At 35.3% G+C, this 23,208-nt stretch overlaps 1 protein-coding gene across 1 annotated transcript; it reads right to left on the reverse strand.

The window, feature by feature from the left end:
• Positions 1-3,661: 3,661 nt before the first annotated feature.
• LOC122001371 (DNA-directed RNA polymerases II, IV and V subunit 9A-like) lies at positions 3,662-22,073 on the reverse strand. Its single transcript, XM_042556087.1, has 4 exons — positions 21,892-22,073; positions 21,745-21,820; positions 18,727-18,885; positions 3,662-3,907 (listed from the first exon to the last, which is right to left on the reverse strand). The coding sequence occupies exons 1-4, from the start codon at positions 21,918-21,920 to the stop codon at positions 3,827-3,829; spliced, it is 345 nt and encodes a 114-aa protein (XP_042412021.1). The 5' UTR covers positions 21,921-22,073; the 3' UTR covers positions 3,662-3,826.
• Positions 22,074-23,208: the final 1,135 nt, after the last annotated feature.

Genomic DNA, 23,208 nt, shown 5'->3' on the forward strand with positions numbered 1-23,208 from the left:
ATTTCTAGTAGATGGGGCATTTACAACCACTGCATATAATAACATTATCATCGAATTGAAAGAAAATCTTCAAATGGAATTCACTAAAGACCATTTGAACAATCGAATGAAGACACTCAAGGAACATTTCAATGAGTCTTATGATTTTTTTAGGAATGGAAAATTAAGTGATTTTTCTTGGAATCCATTCACAAAAACTTGGTGTGCCAAACTTGGTGTGCCAAACCTGAAGTTTGGGAACAACTTATAAATGTAGGTGTTAATTAGAATTTTAATTGTTATTTTGTTTCATTTATTTTTATCAGAAATTGATATATGTTTTTTGTTAATTTTTATAGGTGAAACCTGATGCCATAAAATGGAAGACCAAAGTTGTGAGCAACTATAATAATTTGGAAGAACTCTTTGCTAAAGATAGAGCAATAGGAGAAGGTGCTGAAATAGCAAAAGAAAAATGCAAGTGTTGGATTAATGAAACAATTGGATTGCAGGTTGAAAGTATCATCGATATTGATCGACTGGTGTGTAAAAAAGAAATAAGTTTGGAAGACTTTTCCTATTCAGGTAAAGATTTGAATGCATCATATTCAAAATATAGCAACAAAAAGAATCAAGGTTCAACAAATTCACAAAGGAAGAAAAAAAAAATCTCAAATGATGAAGAACTTGATGTTCTAAAGTTTGCACTTGACAATGTTGCTGAGGCAATGAGAGAGGGAAATTTCATTCTCTAGAATTCTAGAACTAGAGTTTATACAGAGAACGAGATCTTCAATGAGTTTGATCACTATTGAAGTTGGCGAAAATCAGATTAATGATTGTTATATTTTCCTCACTAAAAATTTAGATAAAGCAAGAACTTTTTTTAGGTGTTCAGCGGAAAGGCGCAAGAATATTTTGGACAAGTTGATGTTTGATTCTCATTCTTGAATATCGGCATGCTATGAGTGATGGAAATGCTTTTGAAAATAGAAAATCATTTTGAGTGGCCAAGATCCTTCTTTATATTGCCTTTTGTGTTAGGATCTATAAATTAAGTGAAACTATGTAGATGTACATGTTCATGTCTGTGTAGAGCATGTCTTGTGCCACTTTTGGTGAAGTTAATATCTTGAAATGAATCATGATTTAATGGTTAAGTCTTCATTAAATTGATTTATTTTTTATATTATTGGGAGCTTTGAATTTGTAGAAATTATTTAAACTTTCTTACAATAAAACATATTTATGAATAAGTTTGTAACAATGTTCACATTGTTCATGTTGTATAGCAGCGAATAACTTTGAAGTTTTTCATGATGAATAAATTTATTGGCTGATATATACAGTATCAAACATATAATTAGAGCTATAAAAAATTGAAGGTTATAAAAGTCAAGTGAATATATTATTAAGTATTTTCCTTTCACTTCCCTCCAACTCCCAAACAAAAAAAAATTGATTTCCTTTATTTTCTTTCCTCCACTCCCAAATAAAAAAATACATCATTTCTCTTCTCTTCCTTTCTTTTCTCTTCTTTTCTTTTCCCTTCCAACTTCCAAACTAAGCCTTAGGTAGTAGCTTCTCCAATTTTGCTAAGGAAGAAAGGAAAGAACAAGCAAAGATGTAGTTTATACATTTGCTTTTATTTCCATCCACATTTCTCCTCATAATTCAGGGAAAGGTTTGCATTTACTTCCCTAATTGCATATAACTTTGGTACTTTCTTTTCTTCAAGTCCCTCTCTCTTTAATTATCAGACTTTTATTTTCTACCCTCCAAGTAAGTACCACTATTCTTTCACCTTATCATACTTTTCATAAATAGAGAAACCTCTTACAACAATCTATTCTTACAAGCGACACAAACCAAATACAAAGATAAAAATAAAAATAAATGCAATGTAAATAAACTATTCACACAAGAAATCTATGCTTGACTCGCGTTATGATTGCTTTAAATTGCTCCTTGAATGTCTGGAATGCAATAATACTTCACCCACAAATCTTCCGAGAATTGCATCTCAAAAATTTCACAAAACCTTCTCTTATATAATTGTTGTTCATGACTGAAATCCAACTAACAGTTGACTAATTGCTCCTTTACAGCTGACTATAATACTGCAATTCGAATGTTGTTCTACTCTGTCTACTCAACGGTTCTATCCAACTCAGAATCCAAGTAAGTAGTCACCATAGCAATTGACTGTTACTCATCAACCAACTATAAAATTTTTGTGCTATTTTATAGTTAATCAATTGAGTTCATTAGTTGACTATACCACCAATCAATTGATAATCACTAACAATCGATTTTTCATACTAGAAAACTCCAACAAATTCTGAATTCATGATTTCGAGTTCATCAATCAACTGTTACTTCCACATCAATTGATTAATATCTTATTTTTAGTTATACCCAAGTTGAACTCTATCCTTGCCTAGTGTACAGTTGACTCCAAATTAACAATACTTCCTTTGCGTAGCATCTGATCAACATTGACCTATCGAGACATCTAATTGATAATCACTAACAATCGATTTTTCATACTAGAAAACTCCAACAAATTTTGAATTCGTGATTTCGAGTTCATCAATCAACTGTTACTTCCACATCAATTGATTAATATCTTATTTTTAGTTATACCCAAGTTGAACTCTATCCTTGCCTAGTGTACAGTTGACTCCAAATTAACAATACTTCCTTTGCGTAGCATCTGATCAACATTGACCTATCGAGACATCTTCATTGTCAGACCTCTGATTCTCCTTGACCAATTTAGAGTTCCCATCTCATGCCTAAATTCAATCCACTATGATCCGCTAAGATTTCATCCACACTCCTAACATCTGGTCCTTCATGATCTATTATAAATTTCACTTACATGCCTAATATCTAATGCTCCATGACCTATTAGAATTTTCATCATTATCGAGTATTCAATCAACCATAACCCAATTCAATTTTACTCTTATCAATTCCTTATTGGACTTTCAATTGCCAAGTATTCGATCAATCATGATCTACTTAGACTTTTCCATTATAAGTATCCGATCAACCTTAACCTACTTGACATCTTGCTCAACCATCAAACATATTTGATCAAATATTGAACCCTAACTTGAGCTTAGTCAACCTTAACTAAAGGTCAATTACACCAATAAAAATCATCTCCAAGTAAAGAGATTGATTACACCAATAGAAATCACCTCCAAGTAAACATAGGGTATCAACAAAATAACAATACAGTGTGTGCTAAGACCAGGGCATAGTCACCTTGCCACCACCAAAGGCATGGTGAAGCTCCTAAAGGCGAGGACCAACCATGTTTAAACTGTTTGTTCAGCCAAGCATGCCATACTTCAGGCGGTTAGCTTTGCCTCTCCAATTGAAGAAGAGATGCAGATGTGGCGTGTCGCCTGAGAAATCCCACAAAAGTACAAAGATTCAATCCAAGACTAATTTGATTGCGAGGCATTGATTAGATCCCTATACTTGTTTTTTTAATTAGAAGATATTGAGATATACTAAATCCTGAGTTCTTGAACGATGCATATCATTGGATGCGTATGGAATGATTTTTTTGGCTTAGACTTTATTTCCCCTTTTTTATTTGAATATTCTACTTCACCGATGAAACTGGATGCGTAAACGCACTTTTGATTTACAGATACAAAGATAGTTTGTTCGCTAAACTCAGGATACGGAGAGACTCCATTGAAGTAAATATATGTTCAGATGGAAATCCAGGAGGTGCATAGCTTTTCGACACAGAATTGCTTTAAAAAAAAAAAAAAAAAAAATAGGCGTCAATTCAGCTCCAGGTTTCAGTAGAAGGTTTGCCCCATCAGTCTCTCCATCTATGCCCACAACTTGGATTGCAGCAGATGAAGAACAGAGTCAAGCCCTCCTCTCCCTTCGAAGGTGCCTGTAAATCAATCAAATCGATCACAGAGCTTTCAGAAAGTTTTTGGGTTGAAAAAAAAAATCAGCTATGTGAGTTGAGTATTTTGTTCAGCCAGCACTTACAAAATGGCTTTGGAATTCTGAGTAACTTGCAAGACAGCAAATTATTTTGATCTAATTCAGGATCGAATTACAACTTATGGTAACAACCAAACTAAATGCTACATAAAGGCCTAAATGGTACAATGAAGACCATGATAGTTGGTTGCAATCAGATTCCTTCAAGGCCATGAAAATGCATAATTTTGGGATGCAGTGAAAAGGAGGAAGCTAGGGAAAAAAAATACTGAGACATCAAAACAAAAACATAACAAACTCAAAACACATTATACACGAGTCTGATACAAAAATAATAACCAGAGAATTGTTTAGCTCAAAGTTTTAAAGTTATGAACTAAGTTAGCTTGGATTGCATCACTAGTTATGCACAAGCATCAATTCAACGAGTGACCATCCAAACAATTTAATGAAGACAGTATGCGTCCAATCTCTAAGTTAGATACTTTATGCTAAATTCTTGATACCAAGAGTCTTATATTAAAAAAAATGATCAAACATTGGGGTGTGACTAAACCTTGTTTGGGCTTGAACTGAGCTTGAATTATAGTTAAATTGTATAAATTATGGTTGAACCAAATTAGATGATTTGGATCCAATTCAGTTGCATTTTTTTTCTGTTCACTTGGTCTGGAGTTTTGAGGTGTTTATGCATTTGAGGGGTTGTTTGATTTCCCTAATTATTTTTCCAGTACAACTCCAGTCCCACTCCTCGGCTTCATATCTATTTTTTTCTTCCGAAAATTCTCCCTCCCTCTCCTGAGACTTCGACCCCCATCACTGCTGCCACTGTCACCTACATTGACCCCTTCTTGTTGCTGCACTAGACCATCACCGTCTCTACCTAAACAACACTCGTTGCTGTTGTCACTGTCATTGCCACCTACATCAACCCCTTCTCACTGCTGCCCTAAGCTGTCCTGTTTTCATCTCTACCTCAAGCAGCAACCATGCTGCCTCGCTGACCAAAACTAATCGTCATTTGTCGGCATCAGCAACCGCCTCCATCCTGATTGGGAAACAACAGTGATGTAGTTGATTTATCTCTAGGCAACAATGATCTCCTTCTTAGGGCACCAAGACACGTTAAAATCCCTGAATGGCTGGATTCCGCTTCAAGAACAAATTAATCAATGGGAAAAACCATCAAGCAATTCACCTTTAATTTGAGCCTTGTTTCTCCCAAGTGATATGCCCTTAGCTGCAACTATTTTGGGCCCTTCCATTGTTGCGCTTTAGTTTTCAGCAATGCTTCTGATAGGGGACCATCTTCAGTAAGTACTCTGCTCTTGATTCAATTCCTTGCCACTGCAGAGTTGTTAGTTTAAGATTGGGGCCTTGTATATCTTTGATTTCTTCCCTTCTTTCCAGTGCTATAATTTAAACACAAATTGAGAATTTTGGAAGTATAGGCGTTCATCTAGTGAATTTAATTGGATTTCTGTTATCAGAATTGGATCTCATCATTCATGAATAGCATTGGATGAAATGTGATTGAATGTGGATCCTTCTCCTTTTCAATGATTGGTTGGGGCCAAAATAACCTTTCTTGAAGCAAAAATATATTCATAGCGTTGAGTCATAATCGATAATTGTTCTCATTCACATCTTGCATATCTAGTTGCTAGCAGAACCTCGAGGTGGTTAGAGTTAATAGAAGTGCGGATTTTCTTTTTCAAGATGGCTTTTTTACTTGTTTCATTATACTATTAAATGTGGGGAAGTAGATATAATTATGCAGTGGTTTGAAAAATAGAATTATTTCCGTATTTGCTTTACCCTTGTTGCTTAACATATGCTTTCAGGTTATTTGACTTTTAGTTGATCTTGGTGTTATTTCTCTCCTTTTCCTTCCTAGATACTTGTTATGAAAATGATGGAAACAAATGGTAATCCCTTAAAAGTGAATGGACTCCCTCAAGAATCTACAAGAAACTAAATTTGTAACTATATTACTGAATCAAGATAAATTACTTATATCTTAGAGCTTTAACTCCACGCTTTGAAACGAGGTAAATGACTATTTATACTGAATCAATAAATTCAAAAATAAATCACCTGTACTATAAAGCCTCAGCTCCGTACTCTAAAAAGGGTTGTGTGACTAAATTACTTGTGATATAGAGCTTTGCCTTTGCACTTTAAAAGGGCTACATGATTACATTATGTAAATTAACAAAACTATGAATGCATTACTTATACCATAGAGCTTTGGCTCCAAGCTTTTAAAGACCTACATGACTAACTATGTTGAACCAAGAAAATGATGGAATTCTTAAACTTTAGAACTTTGGCTCTCTGCTCTAATGGAGTTGTGAGACTAATTATATTGAGTAATGGAGTTGTGAGACTAATTATATTGGTATCAGAGCGATGTCCGGCTAATTTTCTTATACAGGTATTCTAGTGAAGCATCATGAATAATGATCTATTTCTTTATAGAAGGATTTCCGTCCATAGTTATATTTGATTTTTGATTATTAAATGTTATTGTGATATGCTTTAGTAAGGTGAAATTAGGCCAGAACAGATGGCAGGAAAACACCTGGAACAAGGTATCATCAGTAACATTTATAGTTTAAAATCTTATATTAATTATGGTTGAAAGACTAGAAAAAGCTATAAAGGATTGGTATCAAAATTCAAGAGTAGCGGATTTAGAATACCTGGACTTAGCAACAGAAGTAAGACTTAGGGACATCTCTCATAATATAGACGTAGTCTATGACCGTTTGATATTACACTCCAGAATTTCTCGAAGTGAATATAGAACCTTACTTAAGGTCATCAATGAAAACCAAGTTGAGTTACTAAATTCTCTGGAAACAACATCTAAGGTACAGCAAAAGTTGCAAAAGGCGGTATTTGAACTTCAAAAAGAAATCCTATTCTATAAGCCGTTGACAGTCAAAGATGTTAGAGAATTAATTTTAGAAAAGCAACCGAAATTAATTGAAGAACAGACGGTGATTGTGTTGCAAAATCTGCAAACTCAAGTTAGACAACTACAGGAGGTAGTAAAGGAAATTAAAAAACAGTTTGCATGAATCTACCTCAATCAGCTTCTGCAAAGACATTTAGAAGCTTTAGAAAATACAGAAACAGTTAGTAATCCGGCTATTGGATTTATATTTGCTAAAGAAGCCTCAGTAAAAGATATTAATAGACAAAATAATACAATTATTGAACTGTTATTGTCTATTAATACAAAGCTTGATCAATTATTGATAAAGCCTGTTGATACCTCTAATCAAGTTGCTGATATAGCAAAGCAGTTAGAAGGACTAAGCCTGGGAAAAACAAAATCAAAGGAGGAACCTTTCTTTGTGTACAAAGATCCATTGAAAATCCTAAAGGAAGAAAGGGAAAAAGCAAAAAGCCATGACGAGCAGAACCAGGCCTAATATTACTGAAGCAATTACAACAACAGAAACTTCGCAACCTGCTGTATCAACGCAAGAAGATCAAATCCGAAGTTATAGAAGGATGGCTAGGCTGAGGTATGAAGCACAAAGAAGATTATCTCGAAGACAAGGAAGTAGCAGAACATTAGAAAGCCAGCTTAATCCAGAAGCAGAACTAGAATTGTCTCAACAACGAAGAGCATCTTTAGTACCAGCAGAAACACTTTACACAACACATTGGTCTGAACCCAGACATCGAGTATATCAACATTACTCAGAAACAAGAGTTTTGGTAACTGAAGGACAGCAGAATTTATCCCTTATAAATACAGAAAGCTATGGTATTCTCGGAAGAGAAGGTATGCAATTAATACATTTGGGATTAGTTATGATACGCATACATGCCCTCCATAGAAGAAATGCAGGAACAAATGCGCTAATAGTCTTAAGGGATACCAGATGGAATGATGATAGATCCATAATCGGAACCATGGAAGTTGACTTATCTGAAGGTACCCAACTTGTTTACATAGCACCAAATCTTTTAATCAGTGTAGAAGATTTTTATCATCATATTGAAATTGCTATACAAACACATGGGTACGAGCAATGGAATTCTGTAGAAAGTAATCTTTTAATTACCAGGGGACTGATTGGTAGATTAACAAACACCAGTCATGCAGGATTCAGATATAATATACAAAATGTTGCAGATTATTTGACAAGTACAGGTATTAATGCAGTACCAGCAACACCAAGAACAACTGCGGAACTTCAAGGAATGCGATGGATACTACAACCACCAAATACACCCCAAAAACGAAACCCGCAAGCGGTGAGAACAGCAACATTACTGGATAGATCAATTTCATTGGCCTTCTCTGGATATCGATCAACAGGAAATCCAAGGCCTAGTAACTATAATGAAAGGGATACGGAAGATATACATGAAGAAGAATTTGCTGGAGTATTTCTTCAAGAATTTGATATGCCTGATACAAATGACCGATGGGATACTCTGGGGGAACCTACAGGAAGGTATAATTTCTATGTAAACTATGCTGCACCTCCTCCTGTTCCTTTTGTTCCTCCTACTAAACCTTGTTGGGATGATGATGATGATGATGATTATGGTGATGATGATGAGGATAAAACAAAAGAAGAAGTAGTCTGTCCAAGCATTTGGGAAGATACTCCCTGGGAAGATGATCCAGAATTTGATCCAAATGAGTTAGCAGTAACTCAAGAAGAAGAAGATCCAGAATCTTATTATTTAGGACTCCAAAATCAGGAGTTGGACTATCCAGTATTATCACCTATTCAAGAAGAGAACAATATTTTCACAAGACCAAGTATCACAAGGAGAAGAATCAGAGCAATATTGGCAGCAAGTAGTCCAACATATGGAACAAATTGAAGATCAACTACCTATGTAAAACGGATGGCATAACCCAATACCACTGGATTATTCTTTTGAAGACTTTATTGATCGAATTCCTGAAGGAATACCTCCAGGAGTTTGGTATGAAATATATGAAAATCCAGAACAAGCGGAATATGAAATTTACAATGTGCCTGAAGAAATTCATAATGAGGTAATAAGTGTGGATCAATTAACTAATAATGTCTCAACTATTAATTTGCATCAGGAGCATGAAGTGGCACATGTCAACACGGAACATTTGGAATATCCAATGTTCAGACAATTGGAAAAAGCTCTGGCTTCAACCTCCGAATCTGCAATTTCCAATTACAAACAACCTAATGAGCCTCTTATGGGACAAATCAATTATCCACCAGCACAAGGAACGACTCCTCAGTTTAATGATAATGGGCAATTCAGAGGAAGATTTAAAGGCAAAGCATTGGAACATAATACTTGGGTATTACCATCTGCTCAACAAAATACTGGTGCTATGCTAGTATTGCCAGAGGATATAGGTCAGTACCATGATGTTATTTCACGTTGGGAGTCTATTACTAATAACTTAGTAAATGACCGAACATGGTTAGACAATAAACAAAAAGTGCAATTTATTGAAAATCTGTTGGGAGAAAATGAAAAAAAAAAATGTGGATACAATGGCGTATGATGTATGCACAGGAATATGAGGAACTCATTCAGATGGCAGGAGAAACCCAGAATGTGTTATCAGCCATCAGACGATTTATTTTACTGGAAGATCCATACCAAGGTACGACTGTAGAACAAGATCAAGCATACATAGATCTAGAGCGATTAACATGCTCTAGTATGAAAGATGTCTTAAGCTTTTTAAATGATTACAAAGTATTAGCTGCTAAATCTGGTAGAATGTTTATCAATTCAGAATTATCAGATAAGTTATTCAGAAAATTACCACCATTGATTTCTAATGATATTGAAGCAGCCTATAAATTAAGACATGTAGGAAATCAAATTGGTGTTATGCCACGTATTCATTTTATTTATCAATATCTGGCTGAATTATGCAAAAAGGCAGCAATACAACGTAGTGTCAAGGATTTGGCATTATGCAACAAAATACCAATTCCAGGGTATTATGAAGGCAAGCAAAAGAAGTTTGGTCTTAGAAAATCAAAAACCTATAAAGGAAAACCCCATGACACACATGTTCGGGTTTTTAAGAAGAAAAAGGCTGAGCAACAGCATAAGTGCAAATGTTTCATTTGTGGAGAACCTGGTCACTTTGCTCGAGATTGTAAAAGAAAGACTGGCAATATTGCAAGAGCCGCAGTCATGGATCAATTAGATTTACCATCTGATTATGATATTCTTTCAGTCGATTTAAATGAACCAGACTCTGATGCAATTTGCAGTTTATCTGAGGGAGAAGTAGGACCAATAAATTATGCAAAATATGCCTTGGAAGACTTACAATGGGAGACAGCATTTATGATGGGAGATGAGCAATGTGGATGGCGATCACAAGTATTCGTAGGCGACACTATGAAGAACTGTCCACACAATTGGGAGGAAAATTCCATTATACCAGAAGCTAAGTATCTTTACTGTACATTTTGCAAAATGATTACAACAGATTCTATGAGGTTACACTGCTTAATTTGTAAAATGACAACTTGCCCATCATGTTCCAAGTATTATCTGCACAAAACAATTTACATGAAGGAAAAATCATTCATAACTCCATATCAGAAACAGGATGAAATAATTCAAGAGTTACTAGACTATACGTAGCACTTACAAGCTATTCTTGACAAACAAAAGGGTAAGTCAATCTTACTGGAAGATACAGATGATTCTGAGAATGATATTTTACCTTTTTCTAAGGGTGAAAGGCAGAGTAATACCGTTACTTTTGAATTCTTAAAAATTAAGCGGCTAACTCCAACAGCAAGAATCCCTGAAAGGCGATCAGCGGGAGCAGCGGGATATGATCTATTTCTTGATCAAAATATTACAATACCTGCGCATGACAGGATGATTGTCTCAACTGGCATAAGTATGGAATTTCCTGATAATTGTTATGCAAGAATAACATCTAGATCTGGAGCAGCGGCAAAACGAAGAATTGATATTGGAGCTGGGGTCATTGATGCTGATTACAGAGGCGAGATTAAATTATTGGTTCTTAACAATTCTAATGAATTAATCTCACTTCGAGTTGAGATCATACCAATCTCATATTAGTATTACCCCTCTAATAGAAGCAGTGGAATCATTAACCCACACTGAAAGAGGAGAAGGAGCCTTTGGTTCTACAAAAAAAGAATTAGCATTCTCGGCGCCAACAAAATCTCTTCTAAACAGATCATACAACATGGAAATTACTTTTCATATTCCAGGAATTCCTGATGCTAAGGTACAAGCTATACTTGATACTGGTGCTACTAAATGTTGTATCTGTCAGGATGCATTACCAAGAGAAGCTTTTGAAGAGATAAATTATAAGGTGGTATTTTCTGGAATAAATTCTCAACAGGAAACAAAGAAGAAGGTAAAGGAAGGTATGATGACAATTTCAAATCATAAATTCAGAATTCCATTTACCTATCAGTTACAGATGAACCTCAAAGATGGAATACAAATGTTGCTGGGATGTAATTTTATCAGAACCGTTGCTGGAGGATTGCGTATAGAAGGCTCAGAAATTACTTTCTATAGAAGTATTACTACTATCAACACAACACCAGAGGTAAATACTTCAGCTTATGCAATTCCTGAATTAGAAATGGAAGCAGAAGAGTTTATTACTTTGCATAATGAACTTGAAGTTGGAAGAAAGGAATTTTTGGGGACAGTGACCAATTTTCATTTACAATTTGCACCAATTATTCAACAGCTAAAATCTATGGGTTATATTGGTGAAAATCCAACTTTGTTTTGGTCAAAAAATAGAATAGTCTGTAAATTGGACATCATAAATCCTGATTTAACTATACAGGATAAACCCCTGAAACATATAACACCAGCAATGGAAGCAACTTTTAAAGTCCATATAGACTCTGTTCTGGCTTTAAAGGTTATTAGGCCCAGTACTTCTAGACATCGAACTATGGCCTTTGTTGTTCAATCTGGTACAACTATAGATCCAATAACGGGGCAGGAAAAGAAAAGGAAGGAAAGGAAAGATTGGTCTTCAACTATAAAACTTTGAATGACAACACTTATAAGGACCAATACTCTTTGCCAGGAATTAATCTAATATTGAAGAAAATCGGAAATAGCAGAATCTTTTCTAAATTTGATCTGAAGTCAGGATTCCATCAAGTAATGATGGATCCGGAATCTATTTCATGGACTGCATTTCTGGTACCTCAGGGCCTTTATGAATGACTTGTGATGCCTTTTGGGCTCAAGAATGCACCTGCCATTTTTCAAAGGAAAATGGACAACTGTTTTCGAAACTGTGAAGAATTTCTAGCTATTTATATTGATGATATATTGGTATTCTCAGATTCAGAAAAAGATCATGTATTACATCTTACAAGAATGCTTGAAATCTGTGAAAAAGAAGGCTTAGTTTTATCTCCCTCAAAAATGAAGATTGCCCAACCTGAGATAGAATTTTTAGGGGCTACAGTTGGCAATAGGAAGATAAAATTACAGCAGCATATTATTAAAAAAATTCTTGACTTTGATGAGCAAAAATTACAGACACTTAAAGGGCTTAGGTCTTGGCTTGGCATTATTAATTATGCAAGACCATATATTAAAAATTTGAGTACATTACTTGGTCCTCTATACTCAAAGACAGCCCCAACAGGAGATAGAAAATTCAAAAATTCGGATTGGGAAATTGTTAAAAAAATTCGACAAGTTATCCAGGAACTTCCAGATTTAGAATTACCCCCCAATAATGCATACATAATCATTGAAACAGACGGGTGTATGGAAGGATGGGGAGGTATTTCTAAATGGAAGACAGGAAAATATGATGCAAAGAACTCAGAACGTATTTGTGCATATGCCAGTGGAAAATTTCCTACAGTTAAGTCTGTCATTGATGCAGAAATTCATGCGTGTATGGAATCTTTATCTGCTTTAAAGATTCATTATCTTGACAAAGAGGAAATTACACTCAGAACAGACTGTCATGCAATTATTAAATTTTCAATAAAACTGTTCAAAACAAGCCATCAAGGGTGAGGTGGATTTCCTTCATCGACTACATAAATGTGTAAAAGGCTTCTCCGCCTTCAGAGAAGGAGATCGTTAGTACAATTTTCACCGCCTTGGATTAACAACCATCTTGGTTGTAACCAAGTCAACTTCTGGTTTTCTATAATTCTTTTGTTTTATTATTTTATAATTATTGCTATCTATTTTGAGTTGAAAAGCCCTGAGGAGGGTATACTTTTATTTTGCAGGCAATTCACCCCCCTCTTGCCAGCCTCGCTGCACCAACAAGTGGTATCAAAGCCCGACCGCCTCAGAAGGACTAACCGCCAACTGAAGCACAAAGATCAGGACGATGGCCGGAGCGAACATTCATCCCCCGAAGTTCGACGAAGACTTCGCTACGTGGAAACGCAAAATGGAGGTATTTTTTAAGACCGAATTCGATATTCTTTTAATAATGAAATATGGATATACAGCGCCAAAGGACAAAGAAGAATGCAACTGGACGAAGGAGCAGGCCGATTGCGTAGCCAACGGAAAGGCAGAATTTCACCTGCTCAGTGTTCTGCCGCCCAGGAGGTAAGTCGGATCGGAAGCTACGACTCCGCCAAAGACCTCTGGGATAAATTCCTGGAGCTCCACGAGGGCACCTCAGAAGCGAAGCTAGCAAGGCGCGACGTCCTCCGGACACAACTAACAAATCTTCGGATGAACAACGGCGAAAAGGTTGCGCAACTCCAAGCGAGGATCAAGGAGCTGATAACGCAACTGACAAATCTCGACGAAACGGTAACAAACTGAGATTCCATCCGGTATACACTAAACGCTTTCCCAAGGACTCCAGAGTGGACGTCCTTACTACATCTCTAAGGACTTTGAGGTAAGTAGTCTAGAAAGTTTATTTTCTACCTTCGAACTTCACGAGTCTCGACTTGCAAAGCCTAAACAAGTAGAAAAGTCGAACCTCAACATTGCCCTACAAGCCGAAAAGGACGATCCCGACTCCGAAGCGTCGATCAACGAAACCGAAGCGGCGCTACTGGTAAGACGTTTCAATAAATTTCTTAAAACTAATAAATTTAAATCGTAGTCAAGGAAGCATCAGTGCAACAAAAGGATAGTCCGATGCCATAATTGCAACGAGGAAGGGCACATCAAGGATGACTACACTAAATTAAAGAAAAAGGACAATGAAAAGTCTCGAAGACCGACGTCCTCAAAGCGCAAGAATCTGAAGGCTACATGGGATGAATCATCATCCTCGAAATATGAAGACGAAGCCTTCTCGGGACTAGCACTGATAGCCAACCATCTGCCAGAAGAAGAATCAAGCTCAGAAATGAGCATAAATGAAGGGGGAAGAATATCAGAAGAGGAAAGCTATGATGAAGGGGGAGCACCACAAAGTAAGGTAAGTAAGGTACGTGCTCTAAACCCTAAACAGTCGTTTCAATTTATTAAAGCTCTTTCTAAAGACTTAGCTGAATCAGAAAAAGAAATTGCTAACTTAAATAAAATATTAGATAATTTGAAATCTGAAAATGATAAATTGAAACTCTAAATTGGAAAGTTAAAATATGATGCATGTTCAAATACTAATGTTTTTCAAAAATCAAAAATTAAGGTTTATGGAAAATTAAATTGGTATATAAGAAAGCATCAGGATCAACTTAGAAGAATACCTAAAAGCTATATACCCCCTAAGTTTTTAACTAACCCTGTAGCAAGGAATCTATACCAGGTTCCAAAATCTTTACTGGATTAAAATCTCTTTAAGATTAAGGCTTTCAGAAGAAAATTAAACATTAAAATTTCTTTATGAGGCTTTGTCTAAGGAAGTGGTTGTTGCTCCAATAACCAAGAAGGTCTAGTGCCTCGCCACGACCTGGAAGCCAAAATATTGAAAATACAATGTTTAATTAACTCTCTGATAAAAGTATTAAAATAGATAAAAAGTTTTTAAATATTTTTTTGGAAATTCTTCAAAAACAATTTTTTCTAGAAAAATGTTTCTTAGAAAAATTCTCAATAAGAATTTTTTTCTGAAATTATCTTAACTAAATTTTTCTGAAAAAGATTTGTTATTACTTGGCAAATGTTTTAAAAAATTTTTTTGGTACTTAAAATATTTTAGTCTGATCTTGTACTTAGAAAACTTGAATTTTTCTCTTACTTAGAAAATTTTTAACTTAGAAATTTTTTTATATACTTTGTTCCCCACTCTTTTTGCTGTGATCAAAGGGGGAGATAGTTAAGTACAAGTTTAAGTTTAGGGGGAGTTAGGAAAATTATAATTTTTCTTTCTAACTTGTGTTGCAAATTCTATTATTACAATTTTTGCACTTAAAATGTTAGTTACTATTTGGTTGTTTTTACCTTAACTTGAACTTGGGTTGATGTACATCAAAAAGGGGAAGATTGTTGGAGCCCGTGGTTGTTTTGATGTGATCAACCAAAGTTAGTTAGGTCCTGTGTGTTTTTGATCCCTGTGTCTAAGTGTGCAGGAGCTTAGGAGAGCAGGAAGTCGAGCGGAAAACGCAGCTAGCGAGAAGGACGATACGGGAAGGAAGCCGACGGGCTCGGTGCGTCCGACGGACGAGAGAGCTGCGGAAGAGTACACCGGTGGGCGAGAAGAACATGCACGACGTTCGAGGGACGTAAAGCCGGGACGGAGGACTGCTCGAGGAAAAGTCCGGGAATTAGGTTTGGGTGAGTCCTATTCCGGTTGGCCGGAATCACCCAAACAAACGGAGAATCGGAAGCCAAAGAAGTAAAAAAGAAGCTTGAAACACTTATATACCTGCCAGCTTTGAGGCGTCTCCAATCCTGCTTGAGGCGCCTCAACCTTGAAGGCGCCTCAAGTAAGATTGGAGGCGCCTCAAACTTGGAGGCGCCTTCATGCTTGTTTGAGACGCCTCAGACAGGTCAAAAGATGACTGTTTGCGCAATGGATAAAGTTTTATCCATCCACTCGTTGGAGGCGCCTTGGACCTCTGTTGGAGGCGCCTTGGACCTTCGAGATGAGATTTCCAGGAGCTATAAAATGGCCCTTGGAGCTAGGGAATAGTAGTCATTCAAGCAATCAACTCTGTAATCATTCCTAGCAATAGTTCTGAGCTTCTAAATGTGTAAAAGGCTTCTCCGCCTTCAGAGAAGGAGATCGTTAGTACGATTTTCACCGCCTTGGATTAACAACCATCTTGGTTGTAACCAAGTCAACTTATGGTTTTCTATAATTCTTTTGTTTTATTATTTTATAATTATTGCTATCTATTTTGAGTTGAAAAGCCCTGAGGAGGGTATACTTTTATTTTGCAGACAATTCACCCCCCTCTTGCCGGTCCCGCTGCACCAACACTCAGTAGTCATCAGATTCCATCTTCAAAATGAGCTACCTACCTTCTTTGCTTGAGAAATCTGGTGCCCAAAATTGGTGATAGATTCTATAACTCAGGAGTCAGGAGAAATCTGGTGTCGGGCACTTGGTAGATCTCCTCAACTCCTGCTTGTCAACATCAGTGATCAACGGCCATGTGTTGTCTCTTCTTATAAGCCTAATAATTTTGTACCTGTATTTATCTAATAAAGAACCAAACGGCCAATATGACTCACTCAAAATCCTTTTTAAGAAAAAAAACCAGGCCTAATCACTGACAGAAATAGGTGACCAGTTGGCAGAATAACTGCCAGACAAGACAGTCTGACATACAAATCCTGAAATTTTTCGTTTTCCAATTCTTCAACCCAGTGGATTTAGCGTTCTTCAACAATTCAATTTAACACCTCAACAATTTACATACTCCTGTATAATAGCAAGAAAACTAGTCTTTAACCTTGGATCACTTGAGGTAGTTTCAAGTGAATGTGGAGCTTGATTCTGCAATTTATGATAATATTAGTCCAGTTGACTCTTTTCCTTATTGAGATTGTTTTCTACATTTACACCATGTTTCCTACTAGGGAAGAAAAGTGCAGGAGAGAGATGGATAAGAAAAGATGTTGATAGAGGGAGGATAAGAAAATCACTCTCTCCTTTGTATATTTTGAAGAGAAGAAAACCAGGAGAGAAATCTTTCTTTGCCCTTGAAGAGAAGGAAAGAGAGATGAGATTTAATTCTTCATTTTAAAAAATGCAAAAAATATAAAATCAACAAATCAACAAAAAACAATAATTTCATTCTTTTAAGGTTTTAGCCTGCATTTGAGCTAGATTATGAATTTTTTGTTAGATTTGGGTGGAAGCTATTCGTGGAAAGCAGGAGAATTAGTTTTTTACCTGCTGTTTCCTTCCTTGGCCTAAGGAAATGGAGGGAGAGGTTGACCCCGCCCACTTTTTCCCTAGGGCAGGCCCTTCCATAGGTGATTCCCCACCAACTAAACACACCCTTAACTAACAAGTGTTAGGAGAGGCTCTGCACCTGAGATTATCATTCGGGATTTTGCGTAGCATCCTTTAGTGTTGTAAGTTGGCCGTGAGGAGAATCTATTATAAGCAGGCCAAGACCATAACCTCAAATAGTGTATTAGCAATGACCACAAGTTATAGAGCTTTTGTTGTGTGGTTCTTTAGTTCCAAGACTCAAGGTATTGGCTAAGAATTACTAGCATTTAGTGGGTTCGGGAGGTTGGAAGAGCTAAATTATTTCACAGCAGTTGTCCACTCTTGTGTGGTTTTTTCTTCCATTACACTTAATCAAACCCTCCTTTCAGCATCAATCTAATGTTGGTGGAAATACCTTTTATCCTGAGTTGTCTGGAAAGTCAGACAACTCTCTCCCAAGTTATGCTAGAAAGTCAAAGGGTTTTTCCTCCAAGTTGCATATTAGACAAATAAGACTTTAAAGAACGTGTCAGATTATAAAATAGTACAGAACTTATATAGGAAAACTATATTAGCTTTTTTAACTTTTCACCTCTTTTTACATTCGTCAAAGGGCATTGGGATGATGGCACGTAGCTGACAAAGGTTGGTCATGGAAACTTCTAAAGCACGGTTGTGTGCTTGTGACGGTTTACACTGTTGGAATCCAACTTAATAGATGATGTAGATGATACATCAACAGGTACGCAACAATCAAACAAGTGGGTATGATATTTGTCATGTTATTATTGATGGTTATAGATTTGGCTAAAAATCCTTTGGGTACTTCTAATGCAAGAGGTGTATTTTAGATTTATTGGGTTTTTCGTTCTTGTTATCACTGTAGTAGATAAAGGTGTTGCTACTTGTAAGATGATCTCTTTCCAATACCATGAGTTTTCAGTAATAGTCTCTCTTTGTAAGAAACAAAGAAATTTGACTAATTACTCTCTAATAAGCTTATAGTCATTTTCACTTAATAACCAACTTGTGCAGAAAATTAAACAAATCATTAACATTTGACTAACCACAAAATAGAAGTATCTCAAATAACTGATCATACTTTCAACTAAAACAGTCCTACAAGGTGGGCTTTTCATTCCCAAACACAATAAGATTAGATCAAGAACACAATCATCCTAAGCTGTAGCATTAAAGATGTTTGTCTCAGAAATAACAAGCTATCAAAGAAATTATCATCTAAAATAAATCATGCATGAAAAATCCAATGAAGTCCCAGGCAAAGAAAAATAGTAGCAGAGTGATGAACACATTAATAATAATATCTTAACTAAACAAGCATATAATGACTTAAAATAATGAGATAGATGCCAATCATTCGTAGTTAGAAAACAATGAAAGATAATATATTTCACCTGGAAGAAGACAGCCTCTGGGTGATTACAGTTGGAGCATCTAACATTCCTTGTACGAGGTAGAGCCGGATCAGAGGCTGCATCTTGTAGCAATCGAGACCTTTCACCAACAGAATGATTTATTTCCATTTTGTAGACACAGGAATCCTCAGCAACTTCCTGTGAAGAAAACAAGAAGCATGACAAAAAATGACAGAAAACAAAGGTGATCATTTAGAATGACTACGATACATGATGTTATAATTGTTGGAAATTCGTAACCAATTCGTGAGTATATCATCATAAACCAATTTACTGAGTGAATGAAGAATTAATGTCCGAGACCATTCGAGATATGAAGGGTTGGTCCATTTTGATTGGACAAAGATATTACTTGAATACAAGCGAGGTTCATGAATGTGGATACAAAAACACTAACTTGAATGTGCGTGTCAATTTTCACAAGACTATTAAGGACTAGAAATTGAAATTAGTTTTATTCTCAATTAATTATTAACATTAATTAATTAATTAAATGAAATGAATAGGTATGAGCATTCTGAGGCAGCAAAAGAAAATATAATAATTAATCTACTTAATTAAGTTAATAATTTTCTTTACAGAAAAGACACACTTGTGCCTTTTCACCTCTCAAAAGTGACTCTTCACCCAGAATTCTTTCTCCCCTATAAATTAATCACCTCTCATTCTTCTCAAATAACTCAATTCCAAAGTTGTGAGTTCTTCTTCTCTCTCCCTCTCTCTCTCTCTCTCTAAATGGTTCACAGGCTTCAAAAGTTCACCAAAATTCAAAATTTAGAACATTCTTATTTCATGTCATAGGTCGTTGTATCTTGGGAGGTAATTGCCAATATTCTTCTCTCTCTCTCCCTCCCCCCCCCCCTCTCTCTCTCTCTCTCTCTAAAGGGTTCACAGGCTTCAAAAGTTCACCAGAACTAAAAATTTAGAGCATTCTTATTTCATGTCATAGGTTGTTGTATCTTGGGAGGTAATTACCAATGAACCATAAGAACCTAGGTGAGACAAAATTGCCTTCAAGAAAGAAGACCTATCTTCGTCTCAAACTCAATTTTATTTTTTAAAGGGCTAATTCGACCTAAAATGGTGTATTAACATTCATAGAGATGATCCGACGAACATTATTAAGTCACAATAGTAAATTGATAATAATGCTACAGAAAGGGGTGTATCTACGGTGCATCTACCACCTGGAGGGTGCTTCAACAACCAAAGGGATGTGTCAAAAATATAAAGGAGACATGATCTGCATCGCCATATTATTGCCCCACTAGTTAGAGCTGTTCGAATTTAATTCTCTTATCCAAAGGGATAAACCAACTCGAAAGGGTGTATCAACATCCATAGAGATGATTCAATGACCAACAATAGTAAATTAATGAAAATGCCACCAGTTTGGGTGCTTCGACAGTATGTTGAGAATCTAAAGAGGACATGATCTGCATCACCATACTTGGATAATTCTGATGATCTAATCAGATGCACAAAGATTTTAAAAATAGAATTAATCAAGATGACAAAAAAATTTTGTAGATATAGGAAATTAACCAAGAATTTCTCAACTCAAAAAGGAGAAGACAAGAAAGCAGCTAACTAGATTAGAAATTATTCTTCACTTTGTGTTAGATATTGAATTGTATGATATTTAAATTTTTACATTTAAATTTTTTTAGAATCTTAGATGATGAATTAACTTAAAGCGAACTAACAAATTAGGTTTTAAGGGTCGAACTGAAGTTGGGTAGGATTTGGATTTGGATTTGGATGAAACCCATCGTATAGGAATGGCGATTAAGGTCATGTGGGTTCAAATCAGAATCTCATTTTGACTATTTTAGGGGTGAACCAAAGTTCTACTTGGAATAGTCCAATTATTTGTGCAACTGGCTTAGAAGAATTTTTAAGAAGTTGGTTTTTAGTTTTTATCATTTTTAAACTGTAAAACGCTTTTGTTTCATAATAATTTACACTTAGAATCTATTCTTCTTTTATGAATAGAATGCTAGAATGAGCAACAAGAAAATAATACCTTCCTTAGTTCACTATAAATTGAGGCATGCTTTGCTTTCGAATTCTGCAACATTGGAAGACTCAAGAAACTTTCAATGTTGAGGATGTAATTTTGCTTGAAATGAATATGTATTTTTATAAGTTTATGTAATTTGTATTTAAAATTATTTATGAGTATTTAGTGAAGCTTTAAGCATTAAATATCACGTTGTTTATTATATTTTGTTTCTGATCTCACGGCACGATCTCATAAATGAGGCAGATGATCATCAAGGCAAACAATTTAGCATTTACACTATCATTAAGTGGGGTAGCTCCTGATAAATGAAATTTCACCTTGTGTCATGACATTGTGTGGATAAGGCACTTATGTCAGAAAATCAACCTAACTTGAACTCGCATAAGTTATATTTGCTGCAAAATCACTTCAGGTCTAACAAAAAGGTTTTAGATACCATGAAGTCTGGATCACAACCAAAGCCTGTGAGTTTGTACAACAACAACAAAAAGAAAAAGCATAACAAGCATGCTTTCACGAGTATAAGGTATTATCCACTACCAGAAATACCTCAAACCACTTTGCCAAGAGCTCTACTACAAATCCAAAGCATATCCAAGGAGCATTGGTCTATAACATTGTTCTATCTGTAAGACTGTCAGCTAGAAAATAGATCAAACAATTTAAGTCATCAAATGACGAGGGCATACACGTTTGCTTGACGAAAACCAACTAATAAGTCATTACTGGAGAATAAAACGAGCAGAAGACCCTCTTCCACGTGTTAATGCCATACAACGGGGCGAAGAGTTCTTAAGAATCAATCTTTCCCTCCTTCTCTACTTACACAAAAGCAAGTGGGAAGTTCGATCTTTGTTGGACCCAGTTCAGTATTTCTCCGATTACAGGAAGCTTAAAGGGAAACAAAAGAGCGCTGCAATAACATTGGCCAAGAAAGCAGTGTAACGAAGAAGAGGAGAGCAGAACCACACCTGATAGCTGCAGTTGCGGCAGGCGAAAAGGAGGATACTTTCTTCCCTGTTTTCCTTCGGATACAGCACATTGTTGCTGGAGAAATAAAACAAGAAAGTGGTAAGAGGATGAAGACGATTTTAAGGGGGGCGGGGGAGCGTACTGACCATTCACCGCAGAACTTCATAACGCTCATCTTTTCCGCTGCTCGCTTGCTTTGCTCAGTCCAGTTCTGCGATCGCTCCTTGATGGTTGAATTATTATCAGAAAAATGAAGAGTCTGTCGAATTGCGTGGATTAAACCCTAACGGGTGGTTCGTCGGAACCGTGGAGCTTCACGATTTATTAAATAATTTGACGACTCATTTAGATTTATATGTTTGATTTGTAAAATTATGTCATGAGAAATAGATTTAAAATAGTTTATAAAACAATGCCGTGTAAGACATAGTCCATTGGCCCTAATTTATGATATTTTAATATTAACTATATTATTTTTTAAAAAAATCACTTTTAATTTTAAATTATCTTTAAAAATATTTATTTTAATGTTAATTTATTTTAATTTTATTTGTTGTTGATTTGTAATGGTATATTTTATTTTTTAAAATTTAATCGACTCTTCGTTTCCATATTAGTTCTAAAAAAACATGCGTCCTCATAATTGTTGATGATCTGTGCTAACCCTTTTCCTCATTCATACAGTGGTCTTGTATTCTTACCATCGATGATATTCTTTTCCTCCCTCACTATTAATATTCCTTCCTTAGTCTTTCTTCCTCCTTATAAAAATCTAGTCTTTTTAAATATCAAATTAATTTTTTAATTATATAAAGTAAAAAATGATCATCTTCAATTAATAGTGTTAGTAAATCCTTATATCAACATTATTATTGTATTAATGATTATTAAAATGATGTATTCAGTGATTTCTATTAAAGAAATTATAAATGAAATGAATATAAAATCAAAAATTCATGAAAAATATATAAATTTAACAAACAAATAATTTGATAAAAATGAAACTAATGTGGTAACATTTTTACTTAAGAATTTTTTAAAATTAATTACTTTAATTATATTATTGGTGATGTCGTTTTTTTCACTTTAAAATAGGTTTGAATAATTTATAATTTAAATTTTTTGAATGAGGTAGAAAGCTAAAATTGTTTGATGATGATTTTCTAAAAAAAAATATTTGAACCTTAAAAGTTTTTTAAAACATGACATGCTATCTGATTGATGATTTAGATTTATTTTTAAAATAAAAAATTTTAAAAATAATAAATTCAAAATTAACATGTAAAAATATGGTACCCAAATAATAATAAAATAATAAGGTTATTTGAGGAATAATATTAACAGAAATTTTAGAAATTTTTTGGAATTTAATCGGAGCTCGTATGACATATGTTAAGGGGATAAATTATTGTGTCAGGGGAAAGCCTATTTAAGCTACCCTATTTGAACGAGGAAATGTTTAA

The sequence above is a fragment of the Zingiber officinale genome, chromosome 7A (genome assembly GCF_018446385.1).
Source record: "Zingiber officinale cultivar Zhangliang chromosome 7A, Zo_v1.1, whole genome shotgun sequence".
Taxonomy (NCBI): domain Eukaryota; kingdom Viridiplantae; phylum Streptophyta; class Magnoliopsida; order Zingiberales; family Zingiberaceae; genus Zingiber; species Zingiber officinale.